Source organism: Lutjanus erythropterus, chromosome 15 (assembly GCF_056507025.1).
Source record: "Lutjanus erythropterus isolate fLutEry1 chromosome 15, fLutEry1.hap2, whole genome shotgun sequence".
NCBI classification, from domain to species: domain Eukaryota; kingdom Metazoa; phylum Chordata; class Actinopteri; order Lutjaniformes; family Lutjanidae; genus Lutjanus; species Lutjanus erythropterus.
Window position 1 is genome coordinate 26170973 of NC_139331.1, and position 23453 is coordinate 26194425.

The 23453-nt window shown below is 38.8% G+C and overlaps 1 protein-coding gene and 5 non-coding genes across 6 annotated transcripts; 5 read left to right on the top strand and 1 right to left on the bottom strand.

The window, feature by feature from the left end:
- The first annotated feature begins 212 nt into the window (after positions 1 to 212).
- On the top strand, positions 213 to 403 carry LOC146314522 (U2 spliceosomal RNA). Its single transcript, XR_014771986.1, has one exon. It is a non-coding gene; the product is annotated as a U2 spliceosomal RNA (small nuclear RNA).
- Positions 404 to 3118: 2715 nt separating this feature from the next.
- LOC146314523 (U1 spliceosomal RNA) lies at positions 3119 to 3282 on the top strand. The gene has a single exon (XR_014771981.1). It is a non-coding gene; the product is annotated as a U1 spliceosomal RNA (small nuclear RNA).
- Positions 3283 to 3775: 493 nt separating this feature from the next.
- LOC146314524 (U2 spliceosomal RNA) lies at positions 3776 to 3966 on the top strand. The gene has a single exon (XR_014771987.1). It is a non-coding gene; the product is annotated as a U2 spliceosomal RNA (small nuclear RNA).
- Positions 3967 to 5472: 1506 nt separating this feature from the next.
- Positions 5473 to 5636, top strand: LOC146314525 (U1 spliceosomal RNA). The gene has a single exon (XR_014771982.1). It is a non-coding gene; the product is annotated as a U1 spliceosomal RNA (small nuclear RNA).
- Positions 5637 to 15519: 9883 nt separating this feature from the next.
- Positions 15520 to 18030, bottom strand: LOC146314526 (dynein light chain Tctex-type 1-like). Its single transcript, XM_084738239.1, has 5 exons — positions 17949 to 18030; positions 17718 to 17759; positions 16442 to 16565; positions 16257 to 16334; positions 15520 to 15740 (listed from the first exon to the last, which is right to left on the bottom strand). Exons 1-5 carry the CDS (start codon positions 17985 to 17987, stop codon positions 15670 to 15672), a joined length of 354 nt encoding a protein of 117 aa, XP_084594365.1. The 5' UTR covers positions 17988 to 18030; the 3' UTR covers positions 15520 to 15669.
- A 2793-nt stretch (positions 18031 to 20823) lies between these two features.
- On the top strand, positions 20824 to 21014 carry LOC146314527 (U2 spliceosomal RNA). Its single transcript, XR_014771988.1, has one exon. It is a non-coding gene; the product is annotated as a U2 spliceosomal RNA (small nuclear RNA).
- The last annotated feature ends 2439 nt before the right edge of the window (positions 21015 to 23453 follow it).

Genomic DNA, 23453 nt, shown 5'->3' on the forward strand with positions numbered 1-23453 from the left:
CCAGAAATAGTAGTAACCCGCATGCACTATCATAATATTCGGATCTAAATTATACGATCAAAAGTGCTTTTGTGTGCCGATTAGTCATAAAACATGAAACTACACTTTAACACTTTGCTGGTATTATTGTTGTAGTTATTGAAATTATATTCGACCGTGAGTGAGATTCACAGTGAGGAGAATGACTCCCCCACATCACCGAAATATCCGTTATCGCTTCTCGGCCTTTTGGCTAAGATCAAGTGTAGTATCTGTTCTTATCAGTTTAATATCTGATACGTCCCCTACCCGGGGACCATATATTAAATTGATTTTTGGAACAGGGAGATGGAATAGGGGCTTGCTCCGTCCACTCCACGCATCGACCTGGTATTGCAGTACTTCCAGGAACGGTGCACCCCCTTTTCAGTGTTGAATATAAAATAAAGAAACAACGGGGTTTTGGATGTAAACAGCTTAAGTTTTTGTAGAGTTATGTTGTATGACGCTGTAGTATTTGCTGTCTTCATTGCTGGAGCAAAACATAGTCAAACAGTGATATGTATATAAGTGCATGCGATTATTCTATTATTTAAGTAAATATCTATTAAGTTAGATAAGGAGCTTGCAGAGGGACATGTTCACTGTCCTTTACACAAATGACAAAATGTGAAAATGACTATTTATTAAGTGCTAATAGTAATTGATTTTTATTAATCTGTTGGGGGGCTTCATTGCTATCAAGTTCTGCTCATTCCTCAAAGTTAAAAATCCTTACTTGTTTACTTTGTATGGTTTCACAGTAGTAGTGGGAGATATGGCAAAAATATATCACAATTTTTTTATTAGAAAATCACAATTTCGATTTTATCACGATCTTACATGTATTTATATTATGTATTTAGATTTACATTTACTGTTTTTACTTTACTTTCTACTTTTTTTCAAGCACAAAGGTAAAAGTAAAGGTAGTAATGTCTGCAGAAACCACAAACTAGAACTAACTCTTTTAACTGAAACAGTCACAACAGAATGTTTTAACATGTTGAAATCCCAACATTTTTCTTCTGGAGCAGGACAGACGCTCCCAGACCCCCATCAGGGGACTGGTTTACCAACATGTCATCTTTTTCTCCTCCTATGAGTTTGCAGGTCTGTATTTAGTAAAAATAAAAAAATACCAATGATAATACCATTAAAGTACAACAACAGCAATAAAAATGTTGATTTTTCAAAAAAGGAAACAATAACATGCAAAATTTTGAAATTGTAATTAAGTAAAAACACTAACACCACAATGTAAAAATACCTATGTTAAGAATGTGAGTATTTTTTCCATCACAGCAGGTCAGTGATCAGTGTTTCAGTGACTCTCTGTGGATCAGTGAATAGTGTTTTATTTATGGCGGCCTGCCACATTAAAAACATCGGCACCACAACATGATTTTCTATTTTTAGAGCTGCGCACCTTTTTCGCTCGTGTCTAGAAGGTAACTCTTTATTTGCGCAACTCTCGCGAGATTTGTGTTCCCTATTTCTACTAAAATAATCAAACTCGCGCGATCTTTCGTGGGTCTAAGGTTCCCTTCTAGACATGCCCCTCTCTGTCTCTCTGTCAAACTAATGACACCAGACTGACTGTAAACAGCACGATGTTACACTGACTTTACACAGACTTTATTTGTGTGGACACCCAGGTTTGGTTTGTCACCAACTTTGGCATTTTTATTGTTTTAATCAGTCCGAGAGGACGACGGCATCCGCGATTGATTAGTGATCAGTCTGCCCTCCTCCCTCACCTGTTCACTCTGCTGTGAGAAGGTCTGAAAGTTTCTCACAAAGAAACACAGACTCCCCTGTTTTACATATAGGCCTCTTTATACAGTTGTTTAATTTTGTAAGTGCATCTGGTTGGTGTCGATGTTATTAACAACAGTCTCCTCCACACGCAACTTCTCTGCAGTTGGTCTGTGCGTTTCCTGATCAGCTAAACCAGCGCCGGAAAGACTACAAAAGTTGTGCCAGTTAAAATAGAAGCGTCCCGTCAAAATTTAAAATCTCTTAATAATTTATTGGTTATAGGTCTGGGTCCGTATAGGATGGCGTGTGGGTCCGGACTCGGACCGCCTGTTAGGGACCCCTGAACGATCCATACGATCTTCTCACTTTGGCAGATCGTCTACACGTTCTAATCCTTCACGATCTAATATCGTCATATTGCACAACCCTATTTCACAGCCTGTGAAACACTGTATGTGTGCATGTTATTTCCGTTATCTAAATTATTTTTCTTGCAGTTAGCCATTGAATTCCAGTACTTGCCTGAATAGCTCTTTATAATTTTCATGCCATGTTAGCTGTTATGCACCCACATATCACAACAAATGACTTGTATGTGAAATCATACTTGGCAGTAAAACAAATTCTGATTAGGTACACCTAGCTGAAATTAATACAGTCTAGTAAAACAGCCCCAATAGTCTTCCCTTCATGAAGGTTATAATGTTAATTTTTTGTTTTAGAAAGGTGTTTTTAACTACATGATTATTTGGGGGGCTGCAGTTTGTGGTGCTTGTAAAATGATTGTGTAATACTATGTTTAAATCCTATTTAGATGAATAGCTGTTGTTGTTCACATTCCAGATCAATAGGTGGCAGTAATGTCAGTGACTCTCCAACAACAAACAAAGGGACAGAGGAACAGGAAGTGGTTGAAATGTGAAGAAGGGGGGAGGGAAATCGTTCTTTGTGTGTTTTTTTCTTGTTTTCATTTTAAATGTGGTTTAAACAACCTTTAACTCCAGTATGATTTAGCTTTGGCTGACTTGAACCTGCTGTTGGGCTGTGACTCATTTATTGGTGGTAAATAAGATACAACTGGTGATTTTAGGTTAGCTCTTTATGTGGGAGATCAGCAATGCATTACGGGAAATATAACCACTACATATCAAGTGACATGTAAATAATGTTTTGTAAATCTTGGTACGTCTTGGTACCAAACTGTCTTTTCTATATTACATTCCTTCAGATTCAAACAGCCTTCTATAGACTCTGGTTTTGGTAAGTTATAGATAGTCAGCACCATGAGTCAGAATGGTATGTGTGTGAAAGACGCCCCTGTCTCTGAGCTGTACAACTCATACTTACCTGGCAGGGGAGATACCATGATCAAGAAGGTGGTTCACCCAGGGTGAGGCTCAGCCATTGCACTCCGGTTGTGCTGACCCCTGCGAATTCCCCAAATGTGGGAATCTCGACTGCATAATTTCTGGTAGTGGGGGACTGCGTTCGCGCTCTCCCCTGACAACATGTCTAATAAAAATTCTGACACAACTTTTGACAGATACGATGAGGAAGAAAGACAGGAGAAAACTCTATTGAAAAGTTTTTGTTGAAGACTCTATGCACAGACCCTGATGATTAACAGTCCTGTTAACACCCCTGGCTAAAAGTAATGCAGTCTAATGGAATACTAATATAACAGTCTTGCAACAAATCCTCCTTTCATGAAGGTTATATTGTTCAGTGTTTGTCAAAAAAGGTTTAGAGAGGTTTTTTTGTTGTTGTTGTTTTACCTGCATGATTGTTTTGGGGGCTGCAGATTGTGATGCTGTTCAGATCCTATTTGGCCGGACAACCAAAGTTGTTCACACTCCAGAGCAGTAGGTGGCAGTAATGTCAGTTGTCAGTAAACAAAGAACAGGAAGTGGTTGTAATGTGGGGTGGGGATTATATTCAACCATGAGTGAGACTCACAGTGAGGAGAATGACTGTCCCACTTTGCCACTTATTCAGCATCGCTTCTCGGCCTTTTGGCTAAGATCAAGTGTAGTATCTGTTCTTATCAGTTTAATATCTGATACGTCCCCTACCCGGGGACCATATATTAAATTGATTTTTGGAACAGGGAGATGGAATAGGGGCTTGCTCCGTCCACTCCACGCATCAACCTGGTATTGCAGTACTTCCAGGAATGGTGCACCCCCTTTTCAGTGTTAAAAGTTATAGTGTTGTTGCAATTTGTTGAACATTATGGTAAACTAGCATGGAACTTTGATGTTTGTTTTCATTGTCTCTTTGTTATCTCAAAAAACTAGAACTTGTCTTATGAATTTTCTAAAGTTTGTAAGTCCTCAGAATGCTTGATTTGAGTAAATGTTTTGTTGGGCACTCATGCTTTCCCATGCTGAGAAACACTGGGATTTTTCCAGTAGGTATGCAATATGGAATAGCAGAAGAGTGACAGAAACACAGAGCAGTGTAATGTGCTATCCAACACCCCATCTATACACACCTGTGGAGGTGCAGAGCAGGTGACACTTAACAAGCTAACCATTTTGAGAAATGGCAAAGCAGCATTAACACATGAAACAGTATTAAAATTAGATCACTTCCAACATGTCACAACAGTAACATAACGGCCATTGTATTATGTGTTGTGGATTTTCTGTCAAATAATAATAGTAATCTCAGTTATTTGATGTGACACATTTATATATGTTGATGTTCATTTATTTGTTTGTTGGAGAATTTACCATTATTTTTTGTCTACTGAAGAAATTATTACAGATTATCGAGATGGGATAGAGGAAGAATAAAGAACAGGGCATCTGCAGTACAGATGGGAGAGACCAGAACAGAGGGCGGTGAATATCCCAGGAAGGAAACGGAAACATCCCAACTGAGCTCAGTTATTGTCTTCATTTTTCCACAGGTAACAATATTTTCTCACGTTTTACTGCAAGATTTGTTTGTATCAAGGGTCTTGAGTAGTTTCTATCATGGAGGCATAGTAATGATGTGTAATGATGTGTAGTGATGGTAGTAGGTATCTGATATGACACTCAGTGTGGTTTGAGACATTTATAGGTTATAATGTTGAGGTTTGGATGAAACAGTTTTAGAGAGGTGTTTTTAATAACTGCATTATCATTTTGGGGGCTGCATTTTGTGATGCTGTTGAGATCCTATTTGGCAGAACAACCAAAAGTGTTCACATTCCAGACCACTAGGTGGCAGTAATGTCAGCTGCCCTCCAACAGTAAACAAAGGAACAGAGGAACCGGAAGTGGTTCAAATGAGAAGGGGGGGGGGGGGGGGGGAGCGTTCTTTATGTGTTTTAATTCTCTCCTCTAGATTTTAAATGTGGGTTAAACAACCTTTAACTTCAGTATGATTTAGCTTTGGCTGACTTGAACCTGCTGTTGGGCTGTGACTCACTTATTGGTGGTAAATAAGATACAACTGGTGATTTTAGGTTAGCTCTTTATGTAGTACAGCAATGCATTATGGGAAATATAACCACTACATATCAAGTAAAATGCAAATAATCTTTTGTAAATCTTGGTACCAAACTGTCTTTTCTATATTAAATCCCTTTAGATTCAAACAGCCTTCTATAGACTCTGGTTTTGGTAAGTTATAGATAGTCAGCACCATGCGTCAGATTGGTATGTGTGTGAAAGACTCCCCTGTCTCTGAGCTGTACAACTCATACTTACCTGGCAGGGGAGATACCATGATCAAGAAGGTGGTTCACCCAGGGCGAGGCTCAGCCATTGCACTCCGGTTGTGCTGACCCCTGCGAATTCCCCAAATGTGGGAATCTCGACTGCATAATTTCTGGTAGTGGGGGACTGCGTTCGCGCTCTCCCCTGATAACATGTCAAATGAAAACTCAAATGAAATGCTTGAAAAAGAGGTCTGATAAAAGTCAGACAGTGTACTTCCTGTTCTGATCTTATCAATATATTCTCACACATAACTTGGCAAAAGAGTTAAAAAATGTATCATAATAAAATTTTGTGTTGTCAAGACTATTGATAATTATTGGACATTTTTAATTATCTGTTTATAACACACACCAGTTGAAAAAAGGTTAAAATTTAATCACTTTATTTTGAATTTAACCTCACCAGCTTCACTTGCAGTAGGCTAGAAAACGCTATATGTTTGTTTTTTATTGTTAACAGAAACCTACCCGTTTTTTTGGTGAGAACTGAACTTTGTCCTTACATCAATGTATTACTCTTTCATGTCAGTAGATGGTGCCCTGGTGCTGATGTAGATCCATTTGGCAGACTACAGCTAAAATCTCAGCTCATGTGCAGCTCAGAAATAAACAAGCTCTGGCCTGAGCAAGACCCTGACTTTGGTCCTCCCTCTATTCATCCAAAGAAACTGATTATATATTGGCTACACAGTACTTCCTAACCTGTGTAACCCTTGCTGCTGGTCCACTTTTAATGTGTTGTGTAGTATAGAATTAACATTAGGAAAGTGTAATGACTGAAATGGTCAGTATAGGGTTGTATTCTGCAGTCAGCTCTGTTCTCCACTAGAGACCAAGTGGCTGCAAATTTTATTGAAGTTTTAAGTGACACATTGAAGATAGTTTTAACATTGAAGTCAGATCAACTCTTGATACACTGGCCCCACTAAAACTGGAAAAAACAAACAAAAAGCAGTAATCCGACACCCCCTTGGACAAACAAAGAAAATAAACAATTAGAGAGAAATGAATAGCAGAAAGAATATGGCAAAATAATAAATTAGTAGTTTATTATCAAAATTTCCAGGAACAGTTGACCATCTGTAATAACATTTAATAAATCAATTAAACAAGTAAAGCAAACACTCTTCTCAAAATGTATAAATGACAACCAGAACAACTAAAAAAAAATCCTCCTTTCAACCACTGATTGTTTAATTAACCCTGTTTTAATAAAGTCCAGCAGTATGTTAACTAACTCTAAATATGAAGAATTTGCAGTCCACTTCAGAAACAAAATAAAAACTATTAGATCTAATGTATGTCAACCCCAGCCTGGTAATTTTAACCTGCCTGAACCTTTGTTTTTAGGTGAGCAAACATGAGAAGTTTGTCCTAGTTGATGCCAAAATGCTTGATAAAGTTATTCAACAATTAAAACCTTCAATCTACTTCTTAGATCCCATTCCCATGAAATAGACTAAGTGTTTAAGGCAGATCATCAGGGATTAATAATAAATTTGCAATAACTAGAATGAAAACTGTGACATCAAACTTTTCAGGAAAAAGGAGGAAACGCTTCCAACTTACTTAATGAGTGAGTGATTTTCACTTCATGTTAACTTTACGTCAACTTGGTCTTGTTATCTTGAAATAGATGTTACCGTTAGTTTTGACTTACAGCTGCACTGTTGTGTTGCCAGTTATCCACAACATTTGCAGTGGCATAAGATTAATGTAAAGTAAACATAGCTCATAGGCTACCATCCTGTCATCTGTCATCAGAATTACAAAATATAACATTAGTGTTTGGTCTGTCACTATGTCAGTCACTTTAGTCTGCTGCTGCACTCTTTGAGTTTAACTTGTATTCCAAGTAGAAATCACTTTTCTTGCACCACTTTCCAGACATGGTAACATGCTCACCTTACAGTGTGTCGAGCATAACAAGAAGCTCAGGAGAGTATTGTGGCAAATTGAATTGAATTTTCTTCTTGTCTTTGTTTTTACCTGTGGTATCAGTTTGGGTATAAGAAATCATGGAAATTCACTGGTGGGCAGATCATGTGAAATTTATATAATATTTTATTCTGATAACTGAATTCTAGCTGATAAATGTCAACTTCAATAATATCTGATTTGACAGATCAAGTCAAAACATTTATTTTTGATTCTCATTGTGGTCCCCTGATAAGTGGTATTGAACAGTGGAACTCAAACAGGAGCTTGCATGCTGTGTTTGGTGGCTGTTGTACTACACTGTTGACTGTTAGAAGGTAAGTATGTAACTGTTTACTGTTGTTTCTGTTTACAGGTTTAGCTGGAATGTTTCCTGTGCCCCAAGCGTGACCCTCCGCACATGATGTTTTAGCTGCTCCCTAGAAACGTAGTGCCGGACGATATCGTCATCAGACACAGACTTGAGTGCTGCCGGGTTCTTATTTTGGACGGCCTTGATCAGGAGGTCCAGGTCTTTGCGGTTGTAGGCCAGCACAGCCCCAGCTACAGCAGACTTGAATGTTGCATACTTGGAGTGAGACTCTGTGCGAATTGCGGCATCAAACCAGTGGCTCCAGTAAAAGATGTCGAGACGCACAACCATCCCATTGTCCACCCAAAGCTGGAACAAAGTCTCCACTGCTGTTGGTCCCTGTGCACGGCAACATCTGCGGTCCACATACAAAATTTTGGGGACGGGTTGATTGGCCAGCCGAAACCTGTCCATCAGCCCCCGGCACATCGGTTCCAGTTTTTCAGCGGACTCCTCGCAGGTCAGCACGAAGGAAAGTATTTGTGAGTGTTCATTCCCGATGCTGGTGAACCATTCAGCTGAGCCATGACCCTCCCCAGACAGCTTCTTCACCACTTAAAAAATATGTCAGGTTTGTATAATGTAATAATCTCTGTTAGGTTCTCTTTATATTTGATTTTGCATCATCATTTTACAACATGTGTGAACAGTGTGAAAATTTTTAAAATTTAAAACAATTCTGCAGTATTTTCTGCATCATACAGAGTGGCATCGTGTGTTGATTCACATACTTTTTTTGTGGAATCCATTTTCAGCACAGTGCCAAAAGTGGAGAGGATCTGGTTTCAGTAGTCCTGCACGTTGTCAGCCTCCACCAGCAGGAAGGCGTGGCGCAAGAGCCGTGCAGAGGACAGCTCTCTTAGAGGAGGTGGAGCTTGGAATGTGTGGCCCAGGGCAGAAACAATCCCTCCAGGTTCCACTATTGTCATCAGCAGTGTGGTGTACAGGTCCTTATGCTGAAGATACTCCTCAACGTGATTCTCCTGTACCTGCCGCCACACCTTGACCATAGTGTTCCCTTCGGTCCGGTCCCTCAGAAGGTGTACCACATTCTTATCCACGCTGCGTCTGTAAGTAGAATCACAATCAATATGTTGAGGTTGATTTGAGTGAATGCTGTAAAGATTGTTAAATGCACACATTATGTTCAGCTCACTCACTTGCTAGTGAGAACTGCAGGGAGTATAGCTTGATGAGCCTCACTAAGCTGTGATAAAACAGCGGGATCCCATGCAAGCCATCGTCCCACCGTGCCACCTTCTCCACCCGTGCCTGCTTTTGTGCATGGTCCACAGCACAGGACCTCAGTCATCAGCGTGTACCAGCCGGACACGTCACAGATATGACGTACCTAAAGCACATATGGGAAAAAAATCATGTCAAATAAAGGCCAATAGCAGCTCTCATTTTTCTTACATGTTTACATACATAGTAATACATATTGAACTTTGATGTATTAGCTCTAACACAGGTAAAGTAAGTTACCTGGTGGTGGTAGCCAGACTTGTACAGGTACACGTTGCATCCTTTACCCACACACTCATCACCACGAGGACACTTCAGGGAGTATCTCCACACTCCAACAGGACGCCACACAAAGACACAGCTCCGAAAAAAGAGCTGCGGAGTCGGCGGATAACCCCCAACATAGCCGGGAGGTTCGGGTGGGTAGAACCACATGCGGTCAGACTTCATCAGCCGCTGCTTCTTGAGCTGACCGTTTTTGTCCTTGTATGTCTGAATGGGAGTGAATAGTCCTCTCTCCGTGTCCTCTTTCAGCCAGGAAATGTCGGCAGATGGGATGCCATTGGGATTTTCCCACAGACGCACCCAGCCCTCTAGCTCCACCTGCAACACACATACCACATACAAAACATTCAATTATTATTGTATTCAAAGCAATAGTAAAACATAAAAACAATTTAAAAAAGAGAAAAAAATATCCTCATTTACATGATTTGCCTATAATGTGAATACCACTTACAGAGGAGTCACTAGGCCATCCTAGGCCACTGGATAATCCTGACTGATGGACGGGGACTGTGTGGGCTGGCTAGTGGTGGACACAGGCTGCTTGGGCTGGACAGGTGCCTCAGGGTGCGTGGGATGAGCTGCGGTCTCAGGCTTCTGTGCCTCAGGGTGCGTGGGATGAGCAGCGGTCTCAGGCTTCTTGGGCCGGACAGGTGCCTCAGGGTGCGTGGGACGAGCGGCGGTCTCTGGCTTCTTGGGCCGGACAGGTGCCTCAGGGTGCGTGGGACGAGCGGCGGTCTCTGGCTTCTTGGGCCGGACAAGTGCCTCAGGGTGCGTGGGACGAGCGGCGGTCTCAGGCTTCTTGAATTGGCCCCCCTGGCACTGGGACTGACTGCTGGTCTTTCCCATAAGTGGGGGCCCCTGGGACTTGATCAACTCTAAGAATCAAGCAAACAAAGTAGTTTTGGATTGTGAGTTGTTTTTTTTGTTTTTTTTTTTAAGTGGTTTAATGTCTGTTAATTCTGTATGTCACTTACCTTCCACAGCCTGGCTTGCAGCTACCAGCTCAGCATCATCATCATCTTCTGGCCATGATGAGGGGTCACGCCTGGAGGTTCCCACCTTCAGCTGCAGAACAACAAATGTAAAGTAAGTATCTATATTTTATCACCTACCACTTTTTGGTTGTCAAAAGCAAATGATGTTTAGCTTAAGTGCTTCGAATATCATTAATATAAATTTTTATTTACTATGCTATTCCACACTTCCTGTTTCATAATCAACAAATAACCAAATAAACACCTACTTGGTCCTTCTCAGTTATATACTTCCAGAACCTCTTCATTTGCACACTCGAGATGTGGGTCACTGGTGTGTTCAGCCACCTCCTCACAGAACTGTGTGCCCTCTTTATGGTCTCCCGCCGCTCTTCGGTGAAGTCCTCTGGCCTGTCCTTCTGGGCTTGATATTGGCTGTAGAGCTCCCACATCTCCTGAAAGGTGTGATCTTCAAATCCTCTCTGCCCGTAGATACACCTGTCGACGTTGGCTTGGAGGACGTTGGAGACCTGTGGGAAGCTCTCGGCGTAAGCCTTCAGGAGGTCCTTCACCCACTGGTTCCCCACCTCTCCCTTCTTACGTGGGTTTGAAACCTCCGTCACGGGCTTGTCGAGAATGCTGGAATAACATACATAAAGTTAGTATATCATCATTATCACTGTGATTGTGATAACGAACAAAGATACGATACAAAGATGAATAATAAACAATGGTAGTAGCTAGAGTTTTGTGCAAACCAATATACAGGTACTATATTTTAAGCTTAACAGAAACAAAAACAGAAACAAAACAGTAATCAAGATGCATAGCCAACAATGGTATTATGTATAAAATACTTACTACTTCAAGTAGCCCACATCATTTTCCACAAGCCAGTGAAATGGGGCATTAAGATACTGGCCAAATGGCACCACCAGCTTTCCGAGGCACTGCTCACGCAATGGCGTAGAGATACCCTCTCCTCGAAGGAGCTTCTCTGCTTGGTTGAGGGCAGTGTCCGGGCTCAGCAGCTTTGGTGGAGGTGTGGGGAAGGCCAGCCTTTTCTCCCGGTAGTGTCGAGCCTCTTTGGTCGACATCAGAACAGCCTGCTGTCGATTTAGAGGGGCTTGTGGGTTCACCACACGGATAACAGGGGTCTTCATGGTCTCTTGGAAACACTGAAACACACACAAAGCAATGCCACAGCAACAGACATAAGAACACCGTTATTGTTAATATCATTATTATTATTATCATCATCATCATTATTATCAGCGTCATCATCATCATCATCATCATTATTATTGTTATTATCATTATAACATGTTACTAGTATAACAATCAAAGTAGAGCAGGGTGGCAACTGCTAAACCAACTGACAACTGAGAGCTCTGAGGGAGACTACTCACAACTCCTGGGCCTACGAGACTCCCATGCATCTGACATTTTATCCATTTTTAAGCTTTTCTCATGCATAGCAAATTTACAGTCAGGATCAGTTGCGATTTTTGCCCTGAAAGTTGCCAGTAGACCTTAGGAACGGGGAAACTTTTGTTAGGAAATATGAATATGAATTTATTATTATTATTTATTATATGAATTTAGTGCTGTTATTATTCCATACACAGGCATAGCCTCGCATAAGTACATGCGTACAGTAAATCCTTTACATGTCTAATGTCTAATCTCCCTGATACACGGAATATGAGTCAATTACCTAGTCACCAACGATGAATGGGTTGTCTTTTGGGTGCAAAGTAGATTTTGATATCAAGATTCGATATAACGTCACCACTGTCCAGTGAAAGAATTGGAAGAGTATGTAAGGGTTAATAAACGGATGCATATGGACAGAAACATTGCATTTAAAAGGCCGCTGACGTCAGGTGCAGTGGCTGAGTACAGTCGGCTGAAGGGGGGAGGGGGAGGGGGGTTTACTGTAACTTCAGTCGACGGGACCGTCTTTGGAACAGTATGTAAGGGCTAATAAACGGATGCATATGGACAGAAACTTTTCCGTAATATACTAAACAAATTCTAACTTCTTCATGCATTTAAAAGAAGGCCACTGACGTCAGGTGCAGTGGCTGAGTACAGTCGGCTGAAGGGGGGAGGGGGAGGGGGGTTTACTGTAACGTCAGTCGACGGGATCGTCTAACGGTCTGTCCTGCCGTCTTCCAAAACGATAAAATCCCACCGTTGAAACGCATTTCTTCATTCGGCATTATTACAAATGGGCAGCATAAACGGTTACTGTTAATAAGAATAAGACTTATGAAAACCACTGTAGCAGCAGCCGCCGCTAACGCTAGCCTTCCGAAACAAGCAAAAAGCCCCCCCAGAAAAACAGCCAGTACAAGCAGCCGCCGTTAAAAGCATAGTGACGCGCGATTGGTCGTCTACAAGTCTACAGTCGAAATTCTACGCTCCTATTGGTCGCGACCGTAGACTCTGGACCAATGACGAGGCGTAATCGTCTACGGTCACCGTAGACTTTTGCACTACTGTAGACAGAAGCCCTTGCGAATCTCCCCAAATGTGGGAATCTCGACTGCATAATTTCTGTCATAACATGTCTAATGAAAATTCATATATTATAGTGTTGTTACAAGTTAGTTACAAAACTGTAACAGTGTTTCATTTAAAGTTCATTAGTAGTATATACTAATATGTGCATTATCATTTAAGACACAGAATGAAATCCTCTGATAATTTTAATAATTAATATACCCCAAACACGTATCCACATTTCATTGTTTTACTTTTTTTTCATAGTGATCCTGTAGATTTTCTTGATGAAATATTTTTTTAAAATCATCCGAAGGATGACAGTCTGCTGAGTAAATCAGTAAATTAATGCGGTACAGAGACTGCTGTGGCTTAAAATGCTCAGTGTAAGGTTATATTCTGTAGTTAGCTCTGTCCTCCACTAGAGACAACTGGAGTTCTACTATTTGCCAAACCTGTCAGTGACAGTAACAATGCAGAGAATGTCCTCCTCACCTCTGACACACTTTTAGTATTGTTTCTCAACATGCTGGCTAAGATCAAAATCAAGTAAATAACTTTAATTTCCAAATCCTTTCCCACTGGTGGTGATGACAGCAGTGGCCACAATGCCCGTAGCAGAGAGACTGGTTGGACTAAACCTGAAGAACATGCTGAGATTTGGATCACAAGATGAGGAAACAGACTTTCCTGACAGTTTAAATTGTAATAAGTGTGCTTTTTAACTCTTTCTCCCTTTCTAAGGCCCCCCTGCCACAGAGACTGAGAAGCGAACCAAGGAACAGTTTAGTATGCAATGTTTTTTTTCTCCCTTGTTTTTAAGTAGGTGTAATTTAGGATTTAGCCACATAAAGTCCCTCATAACTGTAATGGACTTCAAATCATCACTCTGAATGGTACAAAAATGCAGAGAACAACAGAAAGTAGTAAGAAAGTAAGAGAACAGTCTTCTCTCATTTAGCCACACCAAAAAGTACATTTGAGAAATTAGAAGGACATATCCAAAGTTATCAGAGGGTTGGTAAAGGGAGATTTCAGATGGATTTTGGGTGGGAATACCATGTGGGATTATGAGAGAGATAAAAAAATGTAGCAAGTTAAAATGGAAAGGGCTAAAAAAGTTGATATGAAAGTGAAAAATTATTTTAGTTTGATTATTTTTGTAGAAATAACGGACACAAATCTCACGAGAGTTGTGCAAATAAAGAGTTACCTTCTAGACACGAGCGAAAAAGATGTGCAGCTCCAAAAATAGAAAATCATGTCGTGGTGCAGATGTTTTTAATAAAACACTATTCACTGAACCACAGAGAGTCACTGAAACACTGATCACTGACCTGATCCAAAAAATACTCACATTCTTTACTTAGGTATTTTTACATTGTGGTATTAATGTTTTTACTTAATTACAATTTAAAAATCTTGTTATTGTTTCCTTTTTTGAAAAATCAACATTTTTATTGCTGTTGTTGTACTTTAATGGTATTCTTGTTGGTATTTTTTGATGACTAAATACAGACCTGCAAACTCGTAAGAGGAGAAAAAGATGACATGTTGGTAAACCAGTCCCCTGTCCTCTGGGGGTCTGGGAGCTTCTGTCCTTCTCCAGAAGAAAAATGTTGTGATTTTAACATGTTAACAAAACATTCTGGTGACTGTTTCTGTTAAAAGAGTTAGTTCCATCTTCTGTTTGTGGTGTCTGCAGACATTACTACCTTTACTTTTACCTTTGTGCTTGAAAAAAGAAGTAGAAAGTAAAGTAAAAACAGTAAATGTAAATCTAAATACATAGCATAACACATAATATAAATACATGTAAAGATCGTGATAAAATTGAAATTGTGATTTTCTAATACAAAAATCATGATATGATATTTTTGCCATATCGCCCACCCCTACTCCATCAATATGTACATTGCATTTTACTGCTGTAGATGTTTAAGGATGTGCTCATTTTAGATACTTTATACTATCCTTCATACTGTTGGGTAGTTTAATCTGCAGTAATTTTTTTAAAGAATTGTATGTTAAACTCAAACTATACACATCACCATTTGTTTATTCCCCCTGCAAGAGTGTCCTTTATAGTTAGTAATACAGAAGATTTGTAATTGCACTTGTATGATAACTGTTTTTATTTTACCACAAAGTGATGGCACTTCATACTGTGTCAGATGACTGGAAGGATGCATTTTGAAGAACAGCCTGGATTTTACACAATTTCACGTAAACAGACTACTTTCTTATCATCTATCATGTTAAACATTTCTTATCCAAGCACATACAGTAGTTATGTAGAACATGTTACTTAAAAGTAATCATTTTTTCTGATGTAACTTCACTTAGATTACCTATAATGTGAGACTTGCAGCCTTTTTTTTTTTTAAAATAAAACTGGAGCTTGAGGACAAAAACAGCTTGAACAACTGTGTTTCTGTCCTTTACAAATAATATCTCAACACAGATTCTAATCAGGATGGACTCTGGTTTCTTGTAAATTTGCAGCAGTCTCAAATTTGTACGTGTTGACATAAATGTACATTTTTGGATCTTTCAGTGTGAATATAGATTATGATTGTATAATGTGGTAAAATAAGGTTGTGGTGGGTCCTCATATGCTGGATGTTCTTGCAATTTTTGTTGCTTGATGAGATAAAAGATACATGTGCAGCACCTTGTCACGTGAACATGTCATGTGTGAAGTGTAAATAAAGCAATGTATGTACAGAATGATATTGCTTTAATCAATTGCACTTAATATAACAAAATATGTTTAATCAAATATAGTCAACATGACCAAACATAACATGCTGGTTCTCAAAAATACACAAAATCCTAAATATTGCAAACACTTGAGGTTCACTGTAGTTGGTTCAGATGGCCAGGCCAAAAACACTGACGATACAGTACATGGACTTGTTCTCCCATCTCACTGCACAGCTTCCTATTGGTGGAAAACACAGTAAATTTAGTGACAGCATCACCTCCGCATTTACACATTTAAAGTCTGACAAACTACCACAGTTTCTGAGACGTGGCCACAGAAAAGGTCAACTGAAGCATTTCTAAGACCACCTTGCTCAAGAGCACACTGATAGCTGCTGACAGAAAAAACACAACTTAAAAATAGTAAGCTACACACAGGTGTTGCTAATTAAGCCTCTGTTTCATTAAGGTCAACAGAGTCAGTGTGCTGCTTTTGTTCATGTTCATTCAATAGAATGGGACTTCAACTACTATGATTGGTGATACCTGTGTTTAGAATCTTATATGAATATGACTGCTGCGAAAAAGGTTGTATTCACATCTCTACTGCTTAGGCATTGGTTCTGTTTTATCCATTTACATTGTCATGCAAATATTTTTAATGTTTAAAACATAACTTGAGAGAATCCAGTCCCACAGAAAATTCTGTAATATTTAATAGCTACTTGTGAAAAACTGAGGTGTTTTATTTTACCATCAGTAGAGTTGTCCCAGAAGCATGTGCTGGCTGTTTGCAAACCTGCTCCATTCTTCTGCATGATGATACAGGTTACTGTGGAGAAAACAGAACACAAATTGTAATACCAGCTTCAGAGCCTTAAAACCACCAGAACATTACTGTTTTGCTTCTTTGTATCAGTGAGGGAGTGGCATATGTACCAATATATTTGAAAGGCTTCCCCAGTTTGCTGAGTTGACTGAGGCACTGCTCCACCACACTGGTGGTCCACTGGTTCACTCTGCTTTGCTGGTATGCATTTCCCCCTATCACTCCTTCAACTGACTGCAGAGACAATTTCAACAATTGATGTTTAACTGAGAACTGATCAACACACAATACCAATACAGTAACATACCATATCTGATGATGTAATCAGTGGTGTGCACAATTAGTCAAAATACTGCTGAAATCACAAAATGGCAAAGTGCAGTATCCATATTGCAGAACCCAGATTCTTTTGATAAAGAAAAAAGTGTGACAAAACAACACTATGATGAAATAGTGTAGTCTTTACAGATGGGTCAGGCGTAAGAAAATCTGTTTGTTTGGTACAAACTCCAACAAATGTCACATTTATATGATTTTAATACTTTTTCAGTGACAGTGAAAATTATGACGGAAAAATGATCATTCCCACTAACTGGGAATCATATTACAATCACAATATTTGTCAAAATAATCGCACTGTGATTTTTTTTTTACCATATCTTGCAACCCTGTCAAGTAAGCTTATGTATAATATTGTGGTACTTTACTTGAACAATATTGTGGTGCTTTACTTTAGTAATTCCATTTTATGTTAGTTTATACATTTCAGATGGAAATATTGTACTTTTATTCAGCTACATTTATTTGATAAATTGAGTTACTAGTTAGTTTACTGATTCAAATTATTGATACAAAATATTATCAACAAATTATATATTTTATTATTACAGACAGCAGTATATAAAGCAATTACAACTAGCCCAGCAATACACAATGATACAATATACATTATTCTGAAATAGGCCGTTCTTCATAATGAGTGCATTTACTGTTGGTACTTCAAATACATTTTGATGCTGATACTTTTGTACTTTAACGTCATTAAAGTTTTTAAAGTTGGACTTGTAACAGAGTATTCTGAGTACTTCCACCACCGACTTAAACAGCTGATATATATTATAAATCTATGATTTTGTAATCCGTATCGTATAATACATCTTTAACAAGCACAATACTGTTTAAAATTGTACTGAGATGCGTTATAATTAAGCTGTTGTATGTATGAATTCTATGGGTGCAAATATGGCAGGTACATAGCAACCGTTATAGTGTCCTTAGCAACCGAATGGTCGCTAAACACAAAGTTGTAAGTTAGCTAGCAGTTGTAATGAGTAGTTAAAGGCGTTGTGAACAAACCGAAAGGGATTAAGACTGTCTTTTGCTTACCTCTTTAATTATTTTGCTCACTTCTTCAACGACGAACACAGTCTAACGAGAAACAAAACAGTGTAGTTTAAGCAAGCTAGCCGACATGGCTGTTCGCCTTACAACATTAACGTTACTTTTCTGGTCGAACGATTTAACAGTCAATTACGGGACAGGATTTTGTAGTAATATTTGAGATTTATATCTAGATGTTAAATACATGCAATAACAAGTTTTACGTATAAAACCCACCTCCTCCTCTGCCTGATACTCGTCCATGGCTACTACCATCGATGTGAAGGGTTGTGTCTTGAAGGGAACCCTTGATGTACGAAACTCTCGCGAGGATATACGTGTTGTTTATTCACAGTGCTCGTTGCATACGCTAATTATGTTTTATAGTCCGATTCAGATCTAGCATTGGGGGAAAAAAACCCACTTGGTTTGGGTTAAAGAGCGAGAGCTCATGCTTTGGGTTTAAATATTCACTCTCGCGAGATCTTTCACGGATCTGGGGTTCCTGTCAATAGGCGATTTTACGACGTCAGATAAACGGTTACCCAGGGATAAGACTTCCGGTTGTTTTCCTTCAGAATAAGATGTCGTCTTCTCAAATAACCGACTCATGAACCAACTAGAAAACCCCACAGTTCTTGGCAGAAAAACGCAACAATTAGCAAAAAATTATTGTGAATTCAAGCAAACCTCTTCCAATCGACGCTCTAAGTGAGCAATATATGCATGTGGTAATCCGCTGTTTAAGAAGAATAGATTTATTTATAATTTTAACAACACAAGGTTCTCAACGATAAAACGCTTAAAATCACAAATGGTCATAGAAGTACTTTTTATCACGCAATAATGAATCGATTAAGTAAATATTTAGTCTGTAAAATGCCAAAAATAATTGAAAGGGGTACTTCGGCAGCCTTTTGTATAACAATGGGAAGCGTGGGGCTCCCTGCGTTTTCTAGCTTTTGCTACATTTATGTACCGAGGCCTCATCCTTCTTCGGTGGAAATCGGATGAAGCTCCCTCTTAAAGCATTAACAATAACAAAAAAGTAGTGCAACTTAGTCAGCATTCAGAAATTATGTTGAAGCTAAGTTATGTTCGTTGGTAAATGTGTTAATCGATAATATTAAACCACAAGTTCCTTTTTAAGTTCTATTTTGCATTTATTGTATTTAATGTAGCATATTTCGGCATTTATTTTTGTAAGACATTTCTGTAAGCCATGAGGGTGGGGGAAAGAAGGAAGTATGGTTTTGTTTGTAAATAAAAACTATAAAGTATTATTTGAAAAAAACAACCAATCAAACAAACAAAAAATAGAAAAAAGCACTTAACTTACTGTTTACACATTTGATATCTTAATGACTTCAGAATTATGACTGATTTAATGACTTTTCATATGATGAACTAAGTAGCTTGTAGTGACAAACCCTCAGTCTTCAAAATTAGTTTTGAATTGCCAGTAAACAGAACTCTCGCGATGTCTTTGGCAAGTTTATTAAAAAAAAAAAAAAACTCAACAGGAAATGACACCACCTGTTGGTGATTTGTAGAGGACAGTTTGTTTGAAGAAGACTGTCACTCTCGCTGGCCGCACTTGGCAATTTAAGGTTGGTTAATGCTTTTACAACCATTTTTCTTCTTTCTTTCATTGGTATTCCTCTCTTCTGGCTGTACGTCAAATGTTTAAGGTAGCGTTATAAGGTTTGCTCGTTGTAAAATGTTTCAATTGTAGGGTTGTTAAATGATGCATCACGGTCCGCTCGGCTAGCTTGGCTTGGCTAGCTAATTGACATGCTAACCTTGCTAAAATTGTCACAGGCGATCTTGACGTAAGGTGCAAGCAACGGTCGAAATGTATAACCGGTATTAATGTCATATTGACCCAATAAATCGTTCTACTTCGGCGGTAATACTAGCAAATGCTATCATTCGCTAATTTGCTCTCGACGGCAAATTTAAGTAAAGTACTAACATTAGCTAACTACGGTGGGTGGCTGTCATTAGGTAAAACCGTTCACTTCATTAGCTAACAATTAGACTAGCTACTACTGTTGATATTTGCTTCAGCTAGCTACGCCATTGCTGATAATTAACTTTTAACGTTAATACACAGCGTGCAGGTTCTCCCGAAATACAATAAACCTAATTTCTGCTGTTTAGGTTACGTTTATTCCGTCTCGAAGTTGCCATTTTGCCAACATTACATTGAAGTTAGCGCATAAAGTCAGAATCAGTTCTAACTTGCAGATTAGCGTCATATGTCTACTCCCGTATTCAGAAACATTTTGAAATCAAGATACCAGCTTGGACGGCTGCGTAAAACGTTGAACGTAATTATGAATACCGTTTCCGTTCTGTCAAATTCGAGATCGATGTTAAACGGTTGCTGTTACAACTTTTATTTTGAAAAGCCCAAATGCTGGAAGTTGAAGAGGTTCTGCTGCTAGCTTGATTCATTATCTGTGATTCGTGGAGATCCACCTATCAGTGGTTTTATTGTACTAAAGTGTACCGGGTTATGATATTTTTAAATTTAATTTATACATTTGCTCAGATTCTCGGCTCTAATTTGCCGATAGTGAAACTTGTACTTGAGTTCAACACAGAATATGTGGGTTTCTTATGAGCGGTGTCAGCCTGACTGCAGTTTTCCCGCATAGATTCCCACACTAGAGGGAGACAGAGCTCATTGTAGCTTTGTGAGCGCATTAGCTCTGTTAAACTTCTGTATTTTGTTAATATTCACAGACACAGATGATCCTGTCTTTAAATATAGTTATTTCATCTCAATCTATAATTGAATAAACAAACTGTTCTACCACCGTCAAAGCTGCAAATCGCATTTTAAAATACTCCTTCGTAGTGATGGTTTATTGGACAGAAGCGCGTCACGTGACCAGAAATGGCAGTAACCCCGCATTCACTATTATAATGTTCGGAGCTAAACTGTACGATCTCGTGTGCTTTTGTGTACCGATTAGTTATAAAACATGATATTACACTCTTACACTTTGCCGATATTGTTGTTGTAGTTATCGAAATTATATTCAACCATGAGTGAGATTGACAGTGAGGAGAATGACTCTCCCACACCGTCCAGTCTTCCGGTATCGCTTCTCGGCCTTTTGGCTAAGATCAAGTGTAGTATCTGTTCTTATCAGTTTAATATCTGATACGTCCCCTACCCGGGGACCATATATTAAATTGATTTTTGGAACAGGGAGATGGAATAGGGGCTTGCTCCGTCCACTCCACGCATCGACCTGGTATTGCAGTACTTCCAGGAATGGTGCACCCCCTTTTCAGTGTTGAATATAAAATAAAGGAGCAATGAGTTTTTGTCTTTAGACAGCTGGAATGTTAGGTTGCATGAAGCTGTAGTGTTTGCTTTTTTCATTGCTAGAGCGTAAGGTAGTCAAACAGTGATATGTACAGTTAAGCCCGAAATTATTCATACCCCTGGCAAATTTGGCTTAAAATTACTTTTATTCAACCAGCAAGTTTTTTTTTTGGACCGGAAATGACACAGGCTTCTCCCAAAAGATAATAAGACGATGTACAAGAGGCATCATTGTGGAAAAAAATATTTCTCAACTTTTATTTACATTTGAACAAAAAGTGGCATGTCCAAAATTATTCATACCCTCTCTCTGGTTTAAACTCTGGTTTATATTTACAGTAAAAAAAATCATACTGCAGCTATTTTGACACACATTGCAATTGCAATGTGGTGCACAATTAGTGGGAATCGCCATTTTTGAATCTTAATTTTCATTTTCACTGAAGAAAATGTGACATTTGTTGTAGTCTGTATGAAACAAACATGTTTTTCTTACATCTGTAAGCCAGGGCATCTTTGCAGCACTACAGTATTTCATTTTAATGCTGTTTTGTCGCATTTTTCTTCAGACAACCACAGTTTGGACCGGACAGTTTGGCCATATTGCACTTATGAAAATTTTTGGATTAATTGTGAAGCCCTAGTTTCAAGTTATGTGAGCATGTCATGAATGGAGCATAAGCTGTATACAACTAACATGCTTTTCATTGCACTGTAGCCAGTTAAACTTCAGGCCCCTAGCTGGGCTGATAATGTTAGTCAGTTTAGACAATTGGCTCACTCCAGAGAAATGTCAGAATAAATGAAGAAACAAACACGGAATTGAAATGATTTTAAATGTGTTACATGCACATGGTGATGTATTGATAGGATGGGTGAAGTTGGGCAGAGAAAACAGAAAAACTCATGTTACCTGATTTGTAGGTATCCAAACAGGCTAAAATTAGGCATACCAGTTAACAAAGTTGGGCTATCAAAGCAGGATTAGTTCATTTACATGTTGTCAATTCAGTTGAATAAGCATTAAAATAAGATCATATCCAGTATGTCACAACAATAACATAACAGTCAGTGTATTGTGTATTGTGTGTTGTGGAAATGTTGTCAAATAATAATAATAATAATAATAATAATAATAATAATCTAAGGTATCTGATGTGACACTTACTTGAATGGAGACACATTGATGTATGTTGATATTCATTTATTTATTATTGTGCTAGAGAAATTACCATTATTCTTTTTTTGTGTCTACTGATGCAGAGGAAGAGGGAACTGGAGCTACAGAGGGAAAGCAGACCTAAGAGGGTCAGGCAGTAAAGATGGGGGAGGCCAGAACATGGGACACTGAATATCCCAAGAGGTAACAGGAAGCATCCCCACTGAACTCGATCATCATTGTCTTTGTTTTTCCACAGGTAAAAATATTTTCTCATGTTTTACTACCTGTACCACTGAGGTGAGATCTGTGGTTCCCATTAAGCAGGTCCATCAGCAATGATTTTCCAACCAAATTATAAAAGTTTACTCAGTCACTTTGAGTAGTTAGCCAGTTTCAAATCTTATTTGCGAAATGCCATTGTATTAAGGGTTTTGAGGATTTTCCATCATGTAGGCCTGGTAATAATGGTAGTAGGTTTTCCATATGATAGTCATTTTGTTTTGACACACTGCAGTGGCTAGAATATTCATGTGCAGGTTATATGGCAAATCAAATCCAAACATGTCCTTCCTTCTCAAATTCTCACATTTTAAGCAATGTGTAGCCCTCACACGTAAATAAAGGAATGTATGGAAAGAGTCTATTTTGAAGTACGTTTTTAAGAGTTTTTTTGATGGAGAAAAATCTGGACTCAGTCTCTGAAGGTGCGCCTTGCTAAAATGAATGCAGTCCAATACGGTTTCTAATACAACAGTATGTTGGAAGTGTTTTGTATTTGGTCATTTTGGGGCTGCAGTTTGTGGTGCTGTTCTGTTCCTGTTTGGCAGAACAACCAAAGTTGTTCACATTTCAAATCAGTAGGTGGCAGTAATGTCACTAGCACCGACAGTAAACAAAGGAACAGAGGAAGTGGTTGTTATGTGGGTGAGGGGGCAGGGAAAGCATGCTTTGTGTGTTTTTATTCTCTTGTTTGGATTTAAAGTGTGGATCAAACAACCGTCATCTACAGTATGATTTAGCTTTGACTGACCTGAACCTGCTGTTGAGCTGTTACCCATTTATTGGTGGTAAATTAGATACAACTGGAGATTTTAGGTTTGCTCTTTATGTGGGAGTACAGCAATGCATTATGGGAAATATAATCACTACATATCAAGTAAAATGTAAATAATCTTTTGTAAATCTTGGTACCAAACTGTCTTTTCTATATTAAATTCCTTTAGATTCAAACAGCCTT

What these genes read in the sequence shown, in the direction of transcription:
- LOC146314526 (XM_084738239.1), bottom strand. Translation starts at nt 17,987, where the DNA reads ATGGTAGTAGCCATGGACGAGTATCAGGCAGAGGAGGAG. An exon ending in GAAGCCTTTCAAATATATTG is followed by an intron (nt 16,335 to 16,441) that starts GTACATATGCCA and finishes TTTTCTCCACAG; the next exon opens with TAACCTGTATCATCATGCAG. An exon ending in CTGGGACAACTCTACTGATG is followed by an intron (nt 15,741 to 16,256) that starts GTAAAATAAAAC and finishes TTCCACCAATAG; the next exon opens with GAAGCTGTGCAGTGAGATGG.